General features: G+C 39.6%; 1 protein-coding gene across 1 annotated transcript in view; it reads right to left on the bottom strand.

Annotated features, from left to right (window-relative positions):
* Positions 1–15,684, bottom strand: part of cntnap5.S (contactin associated protein family member 5 S homeolog) — a 274,058-nt gene that overhangs the window by 207,173 nt on the left and 51,201 nt on the right. The window contains exon 3 of the mRNA XM_018237742.2: positions 14,609–14,802. Within this exon, the coding sequence (XP_018093231.1) occupies positions 14,609–14,802 (194 nt within the window). The remainder of the gene's footprint in view (positions 1–14,608; positions 14,803–15,684) is intronic.

Genomic DNA, 15,684 nt, shown 5'->3' with positions numbered 1-15,684 from the left:
AATCCCAATCCGGGCCCAGAATCAACTAGTTGAGCAGCATGGCATGGCATAGCATAGCATAGAATGGCATTAGTGCGTCACGCGCCGTGCCATGCCTGCTGCATAACGCCTGTGAATAGGATGTGATGGAACACATATGCATTCCACTTGTTAGAGCCACAAAGTCTTCAGCACCGGATTTAAATCAGTGGGTGGAGATTAGTGAATTAGCAAGCGAAGCTTTGAAATGCGTGCACGATCCATCGATTAGCTCTTCTGTATTACAGAGAGGGAAAGACGGGAGGTGATTTGAAGGGGGCGCCATGTGGCAATTCGAAGGGAGGCAATGAGGATATCAAAGGTATAAAAAGAGCACTACTGCATGCAATCATTCTGCCCTTTTTCTCAGTTTTTATACTTCATGTATTTTGCCCCAGATGAAGACCACCCATGTGGTCAAAACACATAGGACCATTTGCCAATATGTAAGTTTTTTGATGTAATAAACTTGGTCTTTTTGTCTGAATGTGCAATTCCTATTTTGGATTTTGGATTTAACTCCTACTATGAATTCTGGGGGTATTTATACATGGAATTGCACCGTGCCATGCTACTCTGAATTATGGGGGTATTTATACATGGAATTGCGCCTGTGTCATCCTACTCTGAATTCTGGGGGTATTTATACATGGAATTGCACCTGTGCCATCATACTCTAAATTCTGGAGGTATTTATACATGGAATTGCACCTGTGCCATCTTACTCTAAATTCTAGGGGCATTTATACATGGAATTTCACTGCACCATCCTACTCTGAATTCTGGGGGGTATTTACACATGGAATTGCACTGTACCATCCTACTCTATTCTGGGGGTATTTAAACATGGATTTGCACTGTGCCATCCTACTATGAATTCTGGGGGCATTTATACATGGAATTGCACTATGCCATCCTATGAATTCTGGGAGTATTTATGCATAGAATTGCTACCATGCCATCTTGATATAAGTTCTGGGGGTATTTATTCTTGGAATTTCTACTGTGTCATCCTGCTTTCTGGGTGTGGGGGGGGGTATACAGAAAATACAGGGTAAAAGATCCAGAAAACAGTCCAATTGCATCTTGGAGTCAGGAAGAAGAGTCTGTTCTCCTTCCTTTGTATCAGCTGGAAGTTAGACAGGTTTTACTTAGGCCAAAAGGCTAGACATGTCTTTTTTTCAAATGAAATTACTATGTTTATACACATAATTATTATGCTGATGCAGTGGGATTGGAGCATTTGCATAACTGTCCCATTATAATATAACATTGCTGTCTAACTAACAGAAAAGGGATCCATGTAGTGAGAGATATTTACATTTTTTCACATTATTAATGCAGTCACTGCATGACTTTCCCTACTAAAGGTTACACAGTGCTCCAGGCCTACAGCTCCTCATACCTGGCATTTTGGCAGAGCAATAGAGTTACGCAGTGCATGGGGAGTTGCTAGAACTTATAATAGGCTTGGAGTGCCTGGGCTCACTGATTCTTACTATATAATGCATTCTTGTACTTATACCCACTTTGTTTTATTGTATATTGTGCTTGGCCTGCCAGTATTCTCTATATTGTACAGCTCATAGTGCCATTGTCAATTGCTCTCTATGCATGTATTTGGTCTGCCAGTGCCTATGCTTCTTACTATATAATAATCTTTATAGTGCTTGTGGTTCCTTCTCTTTATTATGTTCTTGGGAGATCAGTACCTACTGCTCCTTTTTATGTCTTTTGAGTATGTCACAGTCTCTGCATGTAATGTACTTTAGGTGCCAGAATCTTTTTCCCCCTTTTCCCCTGCTTTTAATGCAGCATTTACAGTCAGTTAAAATTGTACCTGTGCTGTTAATACCCCCTTTCTGCAGTGCCAAAACTTGCCCCCACTGCTATGATTTGATTTTCCTGAAAATTCAGTTAAAGCACACGGAAGCGTGGGTGGTGTCCAAAGGGAGTGGCCAAAAGGAGGCATGGCCAAAATCTGCGCACGAAGCACGCCACCTGTTCTCTTCTTCTTGCCCCCCCTGCTAAAACCATCTTCTGCTGCCTATGGATCATTCCCATCAGTACCTGCCATGTGAAGGGCCCATCTCATACACACACACTAGAATCAGTATTATCAGGAGTCAGTTACCTGTCTGTAGGATTTTGGAGTGTGGGAGGAAAATGATTACCCAGAGGAAACCTCCTGTATGTAGACATGGACACCCAGTGCCATTCCTGTGGACATTGCCGCCTAAGGCAGTTCCAGTAATGCCGCCCCCCTCAACCCGATTACATTTCCGGGGGGGAGGAAGCAAAGCTAGTGCGGAGAGCGCAATTTCGCTCTCGCACCCTAGTAAAGCCAAATTTCCGGTTTAAAAAATGGAAATTCAGCTCTTAAAGGCACCAGGAGCGGCTTTTTGCCACCCCTGGAAAACATAGCTGGCACGGTCAGCCAATGTCATTGTTGCATTTGCATCTGATTCCCACTAAGGCAGGAATCACCAACTTTAAAGCCACATTAAAATTTGGAAGACATGGGAGAGCAACAGAAGCATGCAAAAAGTCCCTGGGGATGCCAGATATGGGCTGTGATTGCTATGCTATGATATGGGCTGTGATTACTATTGGTAGCCCCTATATGGACAGGCAGCCTACAGGAGGCTCTGTTTGGCAGTGCACATTGTTTTTATACAACCAAAACTTGCCTTGAAGCCCAGAATTAAAAAAAAGCACCGGCTTTGAGGTCACTGGGAGCAACATCCCTTTAGTTGGTGAGCAACATGATGCTCATGAGCAACTGTTGGGTATCAATGCACTATGGGAACCATAAAATAACCAGAAACTCAAGGTTTGTGTACATTCTATGGCTGGTGCATTGGTTAATATTATGAACTGGTGCATTGGTGCTTGCCGCAAAATATTGTGAAGCTTATTTAGATGCAATTGCAGTTTTTCATTCATTTTTAACTCATTGCACTCCTTTTAACTCCTTGTACATAAAAGAACACTTTACTACAAATGTAGAACTCTTTAATAGGGATGTCGCGGACTGTTCGCCGGCGAACTTGTTCGCGCGAACATCGGCTGTTCGCGTCCGCCGCAAGTTCGCGAACGTCGCGCGACGTTCGCCAATAGGCGTTCGCGTCAAAATCGTTCGACCATTCGAGCGCTAAAATCAAAGGATTTTCGTTCGAATCGAACGATCGAAGCATTCGATCGTTCGACTCGAACGAAAATCGTTCGATCGAACGATTACAATCCTTCGATCGTTCGAATCGAACGATTTTCGGATGATCGAAGTTCGCGAACAGTTCGCGAACTGTTCGCAAATTTTGCCGGTGTTCACGAACGGCGTTCGCGAACACATCGGCGGCGGTTCGCTACATCCCTACTCTTTAATTGTACATCTGGCATTCATGTCATACACAGTTGATTAATTGTTTCCATGGGGGCGAAAATCATGCAACAATGAGAAGTATGCATCAAAAAACCTTCCTCTTCTGTACATGCAGTTCATCTGTGTAATCAATACATAAGCAAGTAAACATCATTAGGGATAAATGAACAATTTGTTCTGGCCATGTCCCCTGCATTGCCACAGGCACCCCAGCATTGGCACAGATATGCCAGCAATGCCAGAAATACCCCAGAAATGCCATAGAAACCCCACTATTGCTACAGATACCCCAGCATTACTACAGATGCCACAGCAATGCCACACATACCCCAACAGTGATCACAGAGAGGAATCTGGTATAGCCTGAGCTATCACCCTGCAATGACGAATATGAATTTTACAGTCACCAATGCAAATGATTTTCCTGTTGAAAGCAATACAGAGAGCCGATCCGTGCAGCTTTGTAGACAGACGTAATTGAGAGGGTTTCCGGGCCTCGTGCAACTATTTACAAATTGCTTATGATGGAGGAAAAACTTGGCTAATCTTTGTAAAGTGTTTGCCGAGGGCATAGAGACAAAGCGTTTTGTTTAGCAAATAACTCTCCATCCTCACGCATCGCAACCAGATAAAGGACATTTCTCCATCTATTTAAAAATAGTTTATTTGCTCAGCACTTGCCAAGTCCTAAAACTGCGTGTGTAATTGGTGGCGGTTATTTGCTGACAGCTGGAAAATAAATAGCAAAACAGCCTGCATGAAAGATGACCCAAACACGAGCCGGTGGCTACAGAGGGCTCGGGTTTTCCAAAAGATAAGACCATAGACAGCAAATCTGTCCTGTATTATAGCACCTTGTTTTGGCACAGAGATATCTAAAGACTGGATCTCTCTGCACAGGCACTGCGGGGATAGGTGGCTTTTCCTTATTGATATTATTTTTGTCTAGTCGGAAGTAGTGATGGGCGAATTTATTCGCCAGGCGCGAATTCGCGGCGAATTTGCGCGATTCGCGTCAGGCGAATAAATTCGCAAAACGCCCGCGAAAATTCGCGGAAAAAATTCGCCGGCGTCCAAAATTTTTTTTCGAAAAAACGGACGCCGGCGTCAACAACGGGCGCCGGCGTCAAAAACGGGCGCCGGCGTCAAAAACGAGACGCCGGCGCCGTTTTGCGAATTTTTCGCCGTTTCGCGAATTTCGCGCGAAATTCGCAAATTTTTCGGCGAAGCGAAACGGCGCAAATTCGCCCATCACTAGTCGGAAGCCTACCTCAATTGTCAGGCTCACTTTATGTTCTGGGCAATTTCTTTTTATTCCGCATACATTGTTTATGACTTAAAGGGAATATACTGTACATCCTGAGTTCAACATAAACAAAACATTAAAAATGCATTCTGTCTATTCATTTAATTATTTTTATAATCATTAATGTCTTGTTGTTTAGTTTTTACACTTACTACTTCTCCCCATAATCTTGACAATGTAGAGGTCATTTACAAATCTCTGTACCTTTATGCCAGATTACAAATCTGTAGTGCACACTTGCGGGTGTAAGGCAGCCCTGATTCCTTGTTACTTTGAATAGGGCAGGAGTAAGGACAGGACTACATAGCACCTTGGACCCTAACTTGCTTGTCTTAAAGAAGCATAGGCTAGGTGGTAGGATGGGGACACCTACTTGCCTTCCCCAGCCTACCACTTCTGCCAAATTCTGTCACAATGAGAAGGCTTTGCTCCAAATTGGAACCTGCACAAATCTATGGTTTTAGTAATTTCTTGAGCTAGACAGGCCAAACAGGGGCACTGAAACAACTCCATGTTTCTAACTTCCGGGTTCTTGCAAGTTAGATAATCAGATATCAGCATAACAGACTATTTAACTATAGTCAACACAATCATAACGTATTGAAAGGATAGAGTTTATGCAGAGCTCCTCATCTTTAGTTAAAATTCCTAAACTAGTTACAGGGAAAGTAGAACTTGTGAAAGCGGAACAATACCCTTTTTCTAAAAAAGATTATTTTTTTTTTTTTTAAATTAAAAGAATACGCAGAAGGTATTTTCATATATTATGAAAAGGACTGGAGAGCCTTCCAGTGTGAATAAATGTAGTTTTTATTGAAGCACTATATGTTTCGGACCACATGGGTCCTTCCTCTAGTGCTTCAATAAAAACGACATTTATTCACACTGGAAGGCTCTCCAGTTCTTTTCATTATATATGATACTGCTGTGGAGATGGCTACTCTACTAAACTGTTGAAGAGCCTGACTATAAGACTTTTGGAGGATCATTTGGGGAAATAATCGATTAGAAGTTATTTTCAGTTTAAGAGCTAATAACTTTGCTTACGTAAAGCTGCACATGGATGTTTACTTCCTTTTACAAGATAAATTTATCCTCTGGACTGTGTGAAAAATATTTGCAAAAGTCTGTGTCTGTGTATATATATATATATACTGTGTGTGTAACGTAGTGAAGTATATACCATACCAAGACTGCATGACCTGAGAGATTTATTGCCATCATATAGTTGCACTTCTGGATTATTTGCACTAAACGAAATAATGATTTGCATTTTTAATGTGTTACTGTTTGATAATATTTACATTTTTATCTTTTCTAGCTAAATGTCTCAAATCACCCAGCATCGTCAGAAAGTGGGAAAAGGATGAAGCAAATTGACTTCTGCTATTTTATTCATTGCAGAATCATTCTGCTAATTATCTGGGACATATGAGGCAGATGGTTGGGGATTAAAGGTTCAATAGTAAAAATACTGCATTTTCATGAGCTGGTGTAACAGCCTGTACTTATGGCTTTGTGTCAATATGTTTATTTTCCCCTCGAGTATACTGTGTCTTGTTTGTGGTGCATACAGCTGCTATGATTTAAAGTAAAACTTCTGTCTGTCATCCATTCCTAAAGAAGATTTAAGGGTTTAGCTTACTGTTTGACACAGTGTTTTTTCCATCTAAATTTGTACATAAGGGCTCAGAATATTTGTATTTGTATGCAAGAGAAATGCCATATTGTTTCCTTCAGTATTAGGGTATAGGTTATGGTGTGCCCAGAAAATTCCTTATCTGTATATATACAAATAGTTGCAAGGTGCCATATTGTTTCCCTTAGACAGTACAGAAGGTTTCTACACTCAGGGGTGAGCCCGCGCAACAGTGTGGAGGCAGGGTATGGCTGAACTGAGATTATGTGTAGAACACAAATAATGGGTGCCAGTGGTCCTTTTAACTTAACCATGGAACTTATTGAGATCACAGTCCAGATAGGGGTTTATCAGAAATAAGAAGGGATGGGCGAATTTTGTTTCACCACAAAAATGACGCCTATAGAATTGTATGGCGGCGTGTGTCAAAAAAATAATTTGCTGCACAACAATTTTTTTTTGACGCCCATAGACTGTAATGAGCGTCGGCGACATTTAGCAGGAGGCAAATTTTTGGCGAAACGAAATGGGTCAAATTCGCCCATCCCTAGCAATAAGCAGGTACAAGGAACATTCATGTATGGGTTCATACTCAGCACCAATGGACAGTACATTTCCTGCAGGGTAAAACAGAGAATACACAGAATAGGTAGAGGCACTACCTGTTTTCAGCCTTTACCCTAAGTGGAGCCCCAAGGGTGTCTCTCAAGACCTTAGCTCTGGGCAATTAGTACCTGGGATCCTAGTCCCACTCACAACCCTAGGTAGAGTCTGTACTGTTAGGCTAAATAGCTCTGACCGTCTATCACTCCTAGAGTGATCTAATAAAGTGAGTAGCCTAATCTTAATAGACCTGACCTTGTCGAGGTTCCTTCCTGCCTGTTCAGGTAAGGGGACTGAGCACATGTGTCCTCAGCTTATATATTATTACACATTGCCACCTACAAAAGGAGTCTAGCTCCTGTATAAGCTAAGAAGACCTTCAGTGGCCAAACTCTATGCATTGCATATAAATGGGGCAACTATTTTTCAGTCCCATATAGGGTTTCCACATTTATTTTTCCCACTGACACCGTGGGTCCGAGGGCTGGCCATGACACCACATGGGGTGGGGTTATGATGTATAGGGCTGGAGAAATTAGTGGGTTGGGTGGTAAAAAGGTGGCTGAGGCAGGAAAGTAGGTCGGAAAATAGGCAGATTGGGTGGGAAAATAGTCGGTGGCTCTGGGGTGAAAACTAGAACAGCAGTGGAAAGGGAAAGGGAGAGAAGGAGTTTATAGGGTTTTGAAAATATACTGGCAGCTGGATGGCACATATAACGGCTAGGTGGCAACCATAGTCCCATGCAAATGCAAGAAACAAAAGGAGTAAATGTGAAGTGGCAACCCTGATGTTAAGCTCAGCCTTTGGGAGTGAGGTTGCAGTGGTTTGGTAGAGAGATGGGAGGACTATGGAGGAGCCCTTTGGTGACAAAGTGGATTTAAATCTATAGTACTTACTGTACTAATAATGGGTCCAAAATTACTGATTTCTTGTCAGTACAGTTTACGCAATTAAAACAAAAGTATTAAACTGTGCATAATTGCAAATTTGTAAAAAAAAAATTAAATTGTGCATCAAGTGAATGATTTACATCCCTGCAGGATAAGTGGGAATGTGCAGGTATCTAGATCTTTCAAAAAACTTGGGTTATATGAGACTTGCTCATTAATATATCATTCCCAGCTGTTACAGAGGAGACAGGCCTACATACTGTCCATCTAAAGACAAGTGAAACTATTGTACAATTCTTGTAATGTGAAATTTTGGAGCTTGCAAATCAAAAGCAAAGTGGGGTCATAATGTAATTACATTAATGAATAAAATATTCTTAAAAAATTATGAATCATTCTTTTTCAAAGTATCATAAAAACAATGTGATTCCCAGTCACTAGTGGGAGGAATCTCAACAGTTACATGAGAAAGCTGTAGAACACTTAGAGGCTCATTTATCAAAGTCCGAATTTATCTCAATATTTTCTGAAAACGACTCCGACCAAATCCTCACAGTTTTTTTCTCCTTATTTATCAATAGACTTTCCTATAAATTTTCTTTGCTGGAAAAAAACCCCAAATATATGTGAAAAAAACGAAAATGAAAACTCAGGTTTTTGCCTGAAAATCACAAAATTATTGCATGAAACCCAGCACAGATCAAGATATCTTCGGGACTTCTCCCGTTGACTAATATGCAACCTCGGCAGGTCTGAGAAGACAGATTTTTTTGACTTTTCCCATCCTTTGGATACAATAAATCCCTAAAAATTTGTGTTGTTTTTTTTGCACTAAAAATTCTGATTTTTTCAGGCTTTTGGCATTTAGGCTTTAAAAAATAACTCCTTTGAAGTAAATCGGATATTTGAAATGGGAACAGTTGAGTATTGTTAAATGTAAGTTCAGTATCTTGATATGATAATTATTGTGCACTTGAGGATTTTCCTCTAATCTACGGAAGAGCACTGGGGCCAGCAAAAAAAAAAATTATGCTGAATTATGACTTTTAAAAGTCATAATTATGACTTTAAATCTCATAATTATGACTTATAAACTGATCCTTATGACTTTAAACTCGAAATCATGACTTTTAAACACATAATTATGACTTTAAAAAGTCTAAATTATGATTTTTAATATCATAATATGACTTTTATTCTCATAATTATGACTTTAAAAAGTCGAAATTATGACTTTTAATCTCATAATTATGACTTTTAAATCTCATAATTATGACTATAAATCTCATAATTATGACTTTTAAACTTATAATTATGACTAGTGATGGGCGAATTTGTTGAAACCGGGCGTCTTTGATGCCGGCGTCCATTTTTTTTTCCGACGCCGGCGAAAATTTTTTTTGCCGCCGGCGAATTTATTCGCTGGCGGCGATTCGCGCAAATTCGCCACAAATTCGCGCCAGGCAAATAATTTCGCCCATCACTAATTATGACTTTAAAAAGTCTAAATTATGATTTTTAATCTCATAATTATGACTTTAAAAAGTCTAAATTATGATTTAGCACTGGGGCCAGCAAAAAAAAAAAATTATGGTGAATTATGACTTTTAAAAGTCATAATTATGAGATTAAAAGTCATAATTTTCGACTTTTTAAAGTCATAATTAGGGATGTCGCGAACTGCCGTTTTGGTGTTCGCGAACGCCGTTCGCGAACACCGGCAAAAATGCGAACAGTTCGCGAACTTCGAACACCCGCAAAATCGTTCGATTCGAACGATCGAAGGATTTTAATCGTTTGATCGAAGGATTTTCGTTCGAATCGAACGATCGAAGCCATTCGATCGAATGCTTTTCATTCGATCGAGTGCTTACAATCGTTCGAACGAATGGAAATCGTTCGATTTTAGCGGTCGAAGGAATCGAATGGTCGAATGGTCGAACGATTTTTATTCGAATCGAACGCGAACTCAAATTGGCGAACGTCGCGCGACGTTCGCGAACATTCAGCGGACGCGAACAGTCGAAGTTCGCGCGAACTAGTTCACCGGCGAACAGTTCGCTACATCCCTAGTCATAATTATGAGAATAGAAGTCATAATTATGAGATTAAAAATCATAATTTCGACTTTTTAAAGTCATAATTATAAGTTTAAAAGTCATAATTATGAGATTTTTTTTTTTGCTGGCCCCAGTGCTCTTCCGTACTAATCAACTCACATGTGAGCAGGGAACAGGGGTAACTGCTTTTTCCAGTACAATTGCTCTTACTGGTATTAAGCCTTTAAGTGCTACAGGTTCTGTGTACTCAGTTCCCTGATCCTTGACTAAATTTTTCTTTTGAAACAAAGCTCACTCAGTAAATCTCAGCCTGAGTCCTGCTACTTCTGACAGAGTATAATTCAATAAGCAAATACTCTGCACTGAAAGGTATAATGCTCTTTAAACGGATTTCCTGGCTGTGTCACTTAAGCCGGATTTGATGGAATAAAATAGCTGCTAAACTGCATCAATTGCCCACTTACCAATTACTCTATTTCTATAAATTGTTACAAATTCTGTGTGAATGTTTATGACTGGTCCACATGGTATTACATAATCGATGAGAGCAAGATATAAGGATGACCTGTAGATTTGGAAACTAACTAATATATAGTACTTGTTGAAGTTGTAGTTCATGATCCTAAACTCTCCATTGGAGCTGCCAGTCAGGCCAGCCACCTAAGTTGCTAGTTGATCAATTAAGTACTTAAATCATAATGTTATTAGCTCTTACTAAAGGACAGATAGGCAGAAGTTATTGGCAGCCCTGAGTTTCATCAAGATGTTTGTGATGAACTGCTTAGAGAACTGGGAGATAGACCCCATCCATTACCCTATGAGGTTGTCACTTTTTATAAAAGTTTAAGAATTTCATCTGTGCAAGAACAGAGTCTTGAATAAAAAGGAGATGGCCTAGTATAAGTCATTGACAATGTATGATAAAGTCATTTTAATGAGACAAATCACTTTCTATGTGCTTTATAGGAGAAGGAAAAGCTTCGTGCACTTGGGGGTGCCAAATGTTAGGCAGCCCCAAGTGATTGTATTGACTTGCCTGAAACCCCAAGGGGCAAATTCACTAAGCGCCGAAGCGCCGAACGCTAGCGTTACTTCGCTAGCGTTTGGCATTTTCGTTACTGCACAAATTCACTAGCGAACGCTGGCGTAGATTCGCTAGTGTTACTTCGCACCCTTACGCCTGGCGAATTGTCGCTACGGACGTAACTACGCAAATTCACTAACGCGCGCAGTGTACTGAACGCTACCTTTTACGCTAGACTTCCTTCGCCACCTCATACCAGGCGAAGCGCAATAGAGTAGATAGGGATTGCTTCAAAAAAAGTCAACATTTTTTCTAAGTCCCAAAAAACGCTGGCGTGTTTTCTACATTATGGGTGATAGGCTGAAAAAGATGGCAATTTTTTTTGGGGCTCCCCTCCTTCCCCCCTACATTTCCTGACTCATGGCAACTTACCTATACAGTGGGCACATGTGTAGGGCAAAATAAAATTTTTATTTGATGTTTTGAAGGTTTTCTAGGCATTTGTAGTGCTGATACGTATTCCTCCATTGAAATTTGAATTTGGCGCCGTATGCAAATTAACCATCGCTAGCGTAACTTCGCTTCGCTTAGCGAATCAACACTAGCGCAACCTTACACTACCCCTGAGCGCAACTTCGGATTTTAGTGAATTTGCGAAGCACTGGCGAAACTACGCCTGGCGAAGTGTGGCGAAGTGCCGCGAAGTTACGCCTGGCGCAACTACGAATCTTAGTGAATTTGCCCCCAAGCTGGTGCTCCTATCAGCAGGAAACTGCTGGAAAGCCAAAGATGGAAGAAGATCGATCCGTGGTGCTCACTGGAATAACCCCGGGCCGGTGCAGTTTCCTGCTGATAAGGGCGCCGGCCCAGGATTTCAGGTAAATTAATACAATCACTTGAGGTGCCTAACATTTCGAACCCCTAAGTGCACAAAGCCTTTCCTTCTCCTTTAAGCTCCACGGGGTATTCTATTCCCCGTAATTACCATGCACTGGGTCAAACTCCTTTTTCAATCATGGTGGCAATGGACTCTTTCCTTGATTCATATCATATGAGTCACAGACTGAGCAGTTTGAGTATCTTGTAATTTTTCAGGCTTTAACAGAATGCAAAATGCTCCTGGCACCTCTTAAGGGGCAACCACCCATTTTCAGATTGACTGGGTAGCATTTTAAAACAATAGCTTTTTACTAAATATCTGATGAAGGGCAATTTGAAAGAACCAAAACAATTCCTGAACACAAAAAGCTTCTGCTCTGCAGATTTGCATATAACATTCTTTGAACCCAAGTGACAAAACAGACGGAACATGTCTACAAAGTAGCTACAAACTTCCCATTCTACATGGTCTGTTTAATGGGGTCTCGCAGACAGAGGATGAGAACTGTTAACAGGAATTGTTACTAAGAATTGCCTATAATAGTTGGCACCAAAGTGTGATGCAGCTACTGTACATGGCACTGGTCCTGGATCTGACAACTTAATAGTAACTTCCTCTTGTTCTTTACTGCTTCTGGCTGGATCTTCCAGTAACATTAACCCTAGGAGAAGAACCTGGCCCCACTGAGACAACCAAGTAGCCCAAAGGTTAACAAATAGTCAAAGGTTGATGTCATAAAAAAGGAAGAACACGAGCCAGTAAAGCAACTGGTAATAGGATTGTGATACCAAGTAGCTTACTCTCATTGATAATGGTCTATAAAGCAGCAATAAAAAGGCAAGTAAAGCAAATGCCAGTATGTTGCCATAGCTTTCAGATACAACTACACTATTAAATATTCATCACCCAGGGCGCTCTGTCTTTAAACTCTTCTGCTGCATTATTAATGGAACATTTCAGTTATATATTAAAAGTATCACATCTGAGCAGTAATCCAATATTCTTTCAGATATCTCTTCAGCAAAAAAAAATGCTAAGCACCTTTTAGCTAATAGTGATATGGTTTCAAGTCATTTGCCCCATCTTTCTTGGTAAACATGCTATTTCCTATTTTTATCCAGTTCATGTGAACAAACATGTTTTCTTTGAAGAAAAAAAATCCTACTTTTATGTCATATAATAACTGTATACAGGTATGGAATTCGTTATCCAGAAACCCGTTAACTTAGACTCAGACTTCATTTTATTCAAATAATCCAAATTTGTTTTTTTTTTCTCTGTACGAATAAAACAGTAATTACGTTTACTAAGTTACAATTGATTTTTATTGGAAGCTGAACCAGCCCTTTGAGTTTACATGATTTTCTAGCAAATGTTATGAAGATCCAAATTATGGAAAGATTCATTATCCGGAAACCCCCAGGTCCCAAACATTCTGGATAACAGGTCCCATACCTGTATATGATCTCTTGCCTTAGAATTAAAAGGCCAGAATAAGAATAAGTCATTTGTAAATGCACCTCAGGTATTGCTTTCAAAAGCGGGTGCCTCCTCATTATAAGCATTAAGAATATATTGGTGCTTCCTGGAACATTTAAGTCTAGTCTATTAAGCATTTCAGCCGAGGGCAGAACACCTTTATCTAGAAAAGGGTTACAGAGTGTAATGATGAAGGCAAACTCCAGGAAATGACGGAAATAAACTATTACCAAATTATTTTTGTTGAAAATGACTGGAGAAAGTTTTTATAAACTTATTACAATTTTTAAAAAACTTGACTTCCTTTACAAAAAGTCCACTAATGAAAGATTTTTGCAAGGCTTCTGAGGGTTTGTACAGTCTTCCACAGCATTCCACAATTCTTAACCTAGTAGAGCGAGACTTGGGTTTTGGAGCTCTTACCTCAAAAGTCTATCCCAATAACTTGTCATGACCTTAGTGCCATCAAATACCCAGAATAATTGGGAACCATTTCCACTTCATATTCGAACCTGTTGTTCTTTTGACAATAACATATTGCAACAATGCCTATTTCTTGCTTCACATACTAGCTTTGTCTTGCCCATACAGTATACTGTAAATTCTTCTATTTCAAGGGACTCACAGCAGTGCAGGAGCACAAGAGTTTTAGCGCAATAGGTTTTGTTGAATTTTTAGTTCCCGTTTAGGCAGTACAACTATATTTAAAGTCTTTATGTGATGAATAGGTTTTGGAACATTTTGTTCTGCCACATTGTTAGCAGCAGCCAAATAATCACCTCTCTATTTTCTATTTACAAGCCGAGCCTTTTTGGGAGCCTCGCAGCATTCATTTTAGACAGGAAAAGGAATATTTGGAAGAAAGCACAGAGAAGAGAAAAATGTCATTCACAAAGTGTATCTACTCCATACTCCAATTAAATGAGCATAAAAAATTATGCACACCACTGTCACATTTCACTGATATCATTTTAAAAATGTATTGTATCAGTATTTTCCATCAAAATTTCACCAGTTCTGTTTAAGAGACTGAATTGGTGAAGAGGTGAATTGTATTGTTGTCAACATGTAGAGGCCATAGGTCAGATTCAGATGGTGCCAAATGTTTTTTATTATGCCCCATTAGCCTGAGGCTCAACGAACGTCTATAAATGATATACAGTATTTAGCTCCTGAAAATTTGTGTCAATCCACAATACTGATGCAACATTCTTTTACACTTTGCATTTCTTGCCAAAACATTAATTAAAAAAGATAGCATCTTTAAAAAGCCTAGTGACATGGACTCCCTCACTATTGATTCATTTAATAGAATGTCAGCTCTTACCCATATGTTGTTGTCTTGGTGATACGGCCTCCAGTTACGCCCTGTGTCACTAAACGTAAGGCTGTAACTCGTCACCCAGTCAGAGCTCCCATATCTTCCTTGTGTAGCAACCCCTGTGATATCAAATCTCTCTCCCAGATCAATCTGTAGCCATTGCCTCATGTTAGATTCCAGCGGGGTCCAACCACCCGTTCCTGGGAAAATGCAATACAATAATAGGTTATAGTTCAAAGTCCCAAAAAGTTTGTAGACATAATGGGCGCATGTACTGGGAGATACATTAGCTTCAAGAAGGGGTTGGGTGGCTTTTTTTGCAAGTGAGAAATTACAGGGTTATTAAAGGATTATTTTTTTATTGGATAGGCTTAAGAAGGGTATTTTTGCCTTCCTCAATTAGAAGCTAGGCAGCTTTTTTTACAGGCATAAAGGAATAAACGCAATGGATATTAAATAATTGTCAATTAAAGTTGATTCTTGCTCTCTACAGAGCATGACTGCTGTGCTTTAAAGACACATAGCATTGTGGCCTGGTTTCCCAAAGAACCACATGTCAATGCATATTAGCACAATTAAAACTACAAATTTATGATGTAACAGATGACCCAAAACTTATTCAGGAACAGTAATTTTCATCAGTGTTTAGCCTGTGACGCACAAAATCTCATGGGAATGCCTACATATTCAGCACTCCCTTCAGAAATCCAGTGGGTCCTATACCTACCTGGCCAATCCCTGGCCCAAACTCAGCCTCTTTATAAGTAAGCTTTAATCCTTTTGCAAAAGTCCTGTATGTTCCTATAAACTGTATATATATATATATATATATATATATATTTTTATATATATATATATATATATATATATATATATATATATATATATATATATATAGATATATATATATATATATATACATATATATATATATATATATATATACATATATACATATATCAATCCTCAGAGTCATAATTATTCTACTCTAGGGGCAGATAATCTATGCGTTTGTAGGTTATTACTATATTATAATCGAATGAATACAGAAAGGCTCATTCTTTCGTGAGAAAATAATGTTC

Source organism: Xenopus laevis, chromosome 9_10S (assembly GCF_017654675.1).
Source record: "Xenopus laevis strain J_2021 chromosome 9_10S, Xenopus_laevis_v10.1, whole genome shotgun sequence".
NCBI classification, from domain to species: domain Eukaryota; kingdom Metazoa; phylum Chordata; class Amphibia; order Anura; family Pipidae; genus Xenopus; species Xenopus laevis.
This window is presented reverse-complemented; position numbering and strand designations above follow the sequence as displayed.